The 5,243-nt window shown below is 52.7% G+C and overlaps 2 protein-coding genes across 2 annotated transcripts; both read right to left on the bottom strand.

Annotated features, from left to right (window-relative positions):
* Positions 1–2,502: 2,502 nt before the first annotated feature.
* On the bottom strand, positions 2,503–3,565 carry LOC120846333 (piggyBac transposable element-derived protein 2-like). The gene is made up of 2 exons (XM_040218064.1): positions 2,896–3,565; positions 2,503–2,723 (listed from the first exon to the last, which is right to left on the bottom strand). The coding sequence occupies exons 1-2, from the start codon at positions 3,563–3,565 to the stop codon at positions 2,503–2,505; spliced, it is 891 nt and encodes a 296-aa protein (XP_040073998.1).
* Positions 3,566–3,586: 21 nt separating this feature from the next.
* LOC120846332 (piggyBac transposable element-derived protein 2-like) lies at positions 3,587–4,279 on the bottom strand. Its single transcript, XM_040218063.1, has one exon. The coding sequence runs from the start codon at positions 4,277–4,279 to the stop codon at positions 3,587–3,589; it is 693 nt and encodes a 230-aa protein (XP_040073997.1).
* Positions 4,280–5,243: the final 964 nt, after the last annotated feature.

The following is a 5,243-nucleotide window of genomic DNA, read 5'->3' as shown; positions in this document are numbered from 1 at the left end:
CGTTCGCCTTTCCTTGACCGCCTAGCATCCCCTGCCTCACGCTGCTTTCGCTGTTCCCCGGTTTCCCCGTCGAGCACTGGTTTCCGCTCCCTGACGTCGCTTCCCTCTCGCCTTTGTCCTTCACTCCTCCTCTCTACGCGCCGCATTGGGGCTAGCCGAGCTCTAGGCGCTGCTTCGGTTCCTCTGTCTCGTTCGCCCTTCCTTGACCGCCTAGCATCCCCTGCCTCACGCTGCTTTCGCTGTTCCCCGGTTTCCCGGTCGAGCACTGGTTTCCGCTCCCTGGCATCGCTTCCCTCTCGCCTTTGTCCTTCACTCCTCCTCCCTACGCGCCGCATTGGGGCTAGCCGAGCTCTAGGCGCTGCTTCGGTTCCTCTGTCTCGTTCGCCCTTCCTTGACCGCCTAGCATCCCCTGCCTCACGCTGCTTTCGCTCTTCCCCGGTTTCTCGGTCGAGCACTGGTTTCCGCTCCCTGACGTCGCTTCCCTCTCGCCTTTGTCCTTCACTCCTCCTCTCTACGCGCCGCATTGGGGCTAGACGAGCTCTAGGCGCTGCTTCGGTTCCTCTGTCTCGTTCGCCCTTCCTTGACCGCCTAGCATCCCCTGCCTCACGCTGCTTTCGCTGTTCCCCGGTTTCCCGGTCGAGCACTGGTTTCCGCTTCCTGACGTCGCTTCCCTCTCGCCTTTGTCCTTCACTCCTCCTCTCTACGCGCCGCATTGGGGCTAGCCGAGCTCTAGGCGCTGCTTCGGTTCCTCTGTCTCGTTCGCCCTTCCTTGACCGCTTAGCATCCGCTGTCTCACGCTGCTTTCGCTCTTCCCCGGTTTCCCGGTCGAGCACTGGTTTCCGCTCCCTGACATCGCTTCCCTCTCGCCTTTGTCCTTCACTCCTCCTCTCTACGCGCCGCATTGGGGCTAGCCGAGCTCTAGGCGCTGCTTGGGTTCCTCTGTCTCGTTCGCCCTTCCTTGACCGCTTAGCATCCGCTGCCTCACGCTGCTTTCGCTCTTCCCCGGTTTCCCGGTCGAGCACTGGTTTCCGCTTCCTGACGTTGCTTCCCTCTCGCCTTTGTCCTTCACTCCTCCTCTCTACGCGGCGCATTGGGGCTAGCCGAGCTCTAGGCGCTGCTTCGGTTCCTCTGTCTCGTTCGCCCTTCCTTGACCGCTTAGCATCCGCTGCCTCACGCTGCTTTCGCTCTTCCCCGGTTTCCCGGTCGAGCACTGGTTTCCGCTCCCTGACATCGCTTCCCTCTCGCCTTTGTCCTTCACTCCTCCTCTCTACGCGCCGCATTGGGGCTAGCCGAGCTCTAGGCGCTGTTTCGGTTCCTCTGTCTCGTTCGCCCTTCCTTGACCGCTTAGCATCCCCTGCCTCACGCTGCTTTCGCTCTTCCCCGGTTTCCCGGTCGAGCACTGGTTTCCGCTTCCTGACGTCGCTTCCCTCTCGCCTTTGTCCTTCACTCCTCCTCTCTACGCGCCGCATTGGGGCTAGCCGAGCTCTAGGCGCTGCTTCGGTTCCTCTGTCTCGTTCGCCCTTCCTTGACCGCCTAGCATCCCCTGCCTCACGCTGCTTTCGCTCTTCCCCGGTTTCCCGGTCGAGCACTGGTTTCCGCTTCCTGACGTCGCTTCCCTCTCGCCTTTGTCCTTCACTCCTCCTCTCTACGCGCCGCATTGGGGCTAGCCGAGCTCTAGGCGCTGGTTCGGTTCCTCTGTCTCGTTCGCCCTTCCTTGACCGCTTAGCATCCGCTGTCTCACGCTGCTTTCGCTCTTCCCCGGTTTCCCGGTCGAGCACTGGTTTCCGCTCCCTGACATCGCTTCCCTCTCGCCTTTGTCCTTCACTCCTCCTCTCTACGCGCCGCATTGGGGCTAGCCGAGCTCTAGGCGCTGCTTCGGTTCCTCTGTCTCGTTCGCCCTTCCTTGACCGCTTAGCATCCCCTGCCTCACGCTGCTTTCGCTCTTCCCCGGTTTCCCGGTCGAGCACTGGTTTCCGCTCCCTGACGTCGCTTCCCTCTCGCCTTTGTCCTTCACTCCTCCTCTCTACGCGACGCGCTTCCCTTTCCACTCTTTTGCCCACAGAGGGACGCCACCAGCTTATGCCTGACATGTAGGTACTAATGCTAACACTTTAATAAAGATTAGTCAGGACGTTCTTTATTACGATACCGGGAAACAAAGGAAGGCAATAACTGCGGCGCTTAACCCTTTAACGCCGAATTTATTTTTCAGTCGACTAAAAAAATATCTTTTTGCTGGAATGTGCTGCTTAAGGTGCTCTTAAAAAGATACAAACATTGTGCATTGTGACGGGTACCCTATTTGGCTAAAAGAGGTATGTCGCGAATTCGCGACAACAGGCCACGAAGTCAATAATTTCACCACGCCATCTAAATAAAATTTATTTTTTTCACCAATAATATTAGCGTAGTAAAAAAAAAGCCTCGAAAGGAGTGGAACAAAATTTTGCTTATTGCGTTCCCAAAACAAACAAGCAGCGCAGAAAGCACCTGGCTTCTACTTTATGGCTGATGGAAATCAAAGAAGCAGTTGGTGTTCTTGTTTAGGCAAAGATGTGCGTTGCATTTGCTGCACATTCCGTTGGTATGTCCCTTGCAACCAGGTTTCTTGCACCGCTGTCTCGTGTCTTTGACAACCGGCCAATGTCCTGTGCTGTCCGTGCGGACGTCCTCGTTGGGGATGTGGCTCGTGGGTCCTCGTCGCTTCTTCATTTCGAGTTGAGCTTGAGGAGAGCCGGACGGTCGTCCCCGCTTCTTTGAGGAGAGGTCCTTTCCTTGTTTGCAGAGAGCTTCCGCAATTCCAAGCCGGAATTTCAGCAGGTCTCTCTGCTTATTCTTTGGAACACCCAGTGACTGACAGTCTCGTCGGTAGAGGAGCCAGCTCACAACAATCACCTTGTCCAAAAAGTGAAAAAAAAAGCTTGAGGTAAACTTTTTTTGACCTAAGCTGGATCCGATAGTATGCTATCAGTGCATCAAGGAGATCAACACCTCCCATGTACTTGTTGTACGTAACAACTGCGCTAGGACACTCAACCTGGACAGACTTCTTTTCACGCCTATCCCACCTCATGACAGTGGTGACGGGTTGTGCACCGGCAAAGGTACTTGCGGTGGTCACCGATCGGTTGTCGTACCACTTGACAACGATCACCTTCTGGTTATCCACCACTGCCTCATACTCTTCTGCACTTCCTCGTCCTCTCTTGCGGAGTTCTGTGTCCGTGGCCATTTTGCAACCCTGCAGTCGATTTGCACGCACAGTACCAAGGGCATATATGCCTCTTTGTGCCAAAGTCACGAGAAGCTTCAGAGACGTGAACCAATTGTCAAAGTACAGAAGGTGGCCCAGTTGCGGCTGCACGCACTGAGCCAGTTTTATGACGATGCTACCACTTGCCCCGATGTCAGAAAAACCCGGCACTTGATCGATGTGGCCAGTGTACAGGTCAAAAGAGTGTACAACACCTCTGGAGTCACAAAGCGTGAATATTTTGTAACCCCACTTGTGAGGCTTCTTGGGGAGGTATTGCTTGATGCTGGAGTGCAATTTGAAGGGAACCATCTGTTCGTCCACACAGAGGCATTATTCCTGAGGAATCTCCTCGAATTTTGGGAGCAGCATCTCGAGAAGCGGGCGAATCTTGAACAGTCTATCCTTCGGGGAGCTGTCGGCTGGTGGCATGCTGAGGTTGTCGTTGAAGTGCAGCGAGGATTTGATCTCCTCCCACCTGTCGCGCGTCACAATATCGGCCACAACTGGTAGTCTGCATTCAGCTGACCAGTACAAACGAGATCGTGGTAGCTGGAAGATCGACATGTAGACAGTGCAGCCTAGAAACTGCTCAAGTTCCACCCGGGACAAGGCTAGAGGCTTATTCGGGTTTTGTTGTACTGCATAAAGATTGCTCTGCTGCACAATTAGATTGAAGACGTTGTCGTCGAAGAAACCCTGGAAGTACTCGATTGGGGACCTGACGGCCTCGCTCTCATGCGCAGCACATTTCCACTGAGGAACGTCATTAGTCAGAGATGAAGATGTTTTCGACCAGTGCACTGGCCGATTCACTCCTTTCGAGGAAGCTGGCACCGATTCTTCTTCTTCTTCACTTTCTTCGCTTGTGTCATTATCGGGCGGTGCGTTGAACAGTTGGGGAGGGTTGTAGTCCGCATCCTCATTGTCAGTGTCACTTAGGCAGCTGTCGTCGCTTCCGTCTTCGGGTGGGAAACGCGTCCTACACGGAATTTTTTTCTTCCCATAGAAGGAGCGAGCGTCCATGACCTACAATATATAAAGTATGGCTCATTAAAACTAAGTGGTAGGCCAGAAATATGTTTTTTTTTTTGTTTTAGATTAGCCAAACTGCGACTTGCAAATCACTGAATGCCGAGTGTCGCAAATTCGCGACAAAGCGAACAGAACATCTTATTTTCTGAAAGATCTCAGTATTAAAAGGGTGTGTGCTTTGTACAGTTAGTTGAGACCACATTTAAGCTAGAAACAATTTTAAAACGACAACTTACCTCTCGATTACGCTAGAAGGACAGCTGGGAATTCGAGAACCACGTGCTCTGAAATCTTGTCCACCGGCAAAAGTTGTTTACGGCGCAAAGTACACCGGGCGGCCGAGAGATGGCGCAAGCATACCGTGGCGCTTCGGTAGGTACGTCGCGATTTCGCGACAGTCGGCGCGGGGCTCATAGATGACGGAAAGATTTTATACAGTGGACTAAGTGGTATGTCGCGAATTCGCGACATACGTCCTTAAAGGGTTTTGCGCATTCGAATATGGGTATTCTCTTCGGCTTGACGACGAAAATTAGTATTCGGTCTGTGAGCATTTGGTCTTGATTTTGTCGCTGCAAGGAGGTTTGCACATGGTCATGTTTTCATAATCCAAGCATCTGCATCCTGGTCCACAAGGATCCTCGACTGTTTGAGGGTCGCATGTCTGAAACAAGAATCGCATAATTGCTACATTTATCTTTCCTACGCCAAGAGCTGTGACCCGCGAAAGTGTGCTCTTGAATTAGACTACGGAGGCAAAGCAGCACGAGAACATTTGATCTTTATTCTTTACTTTAAAATAACATTTTTTTTTAATTTTATGTTTTTGAATAATCAACGGCTATGAGCAGACTGAGATACGTTTTATTATTCCTTACTGTTTACCCCAACTTTGAGTTCTTTCTCATCACCATGCGGACCGCGCAGCAAGCTCTACCAAAATCGGCTTTCGCAA

This window comes from Ixodes scapularis, unplaced genomic scaffold, assembly GCF_016920785.2.
Source record: "Ixodes scapularis isolate PalLabHiFi unplaced genomic scaffold, ASM1692078v2 PGA_scaffold1__304_contigs__length_218370807, whole genome shotgun sequence".
Taxonomy (NCBI): Eukaryota; Metazoa; Arthropoda; class Arachnida; order Ixodida; family Ixodidae; genus Ixodes; species Ixodes scapularis.
Note: the sequence above shows the minus strand (reverse complement) of the source record. Positions and strands in the feature narration are given on the sequence as shown.

Excerpts from the sequence above, each read along its gene's own strand:
- LOC120846333 (XM_040218064.1), bottom strand. The coding sequence starts at position 3,565 with ATGGTTCCCTTCAAATTGCACTCCAGCATCAAGCAATACCTCCCCAAG. Across the intron at positions 2,724-2,895 it reads TTTTTCACTTTTTGGACAAG|CTCAACTCGAAATGAAGAAG; the intron begins GTGATTGTTGTG and ends GCTCTCCTCAAG.
- LOC120846332 (XM_040218063.1), bottom strand. The coding sequence starts at position 4,279 with ATGGACGCTCGCTCCTTCTATGGGAAGAAAAAAATTCCGTGTAGGACG.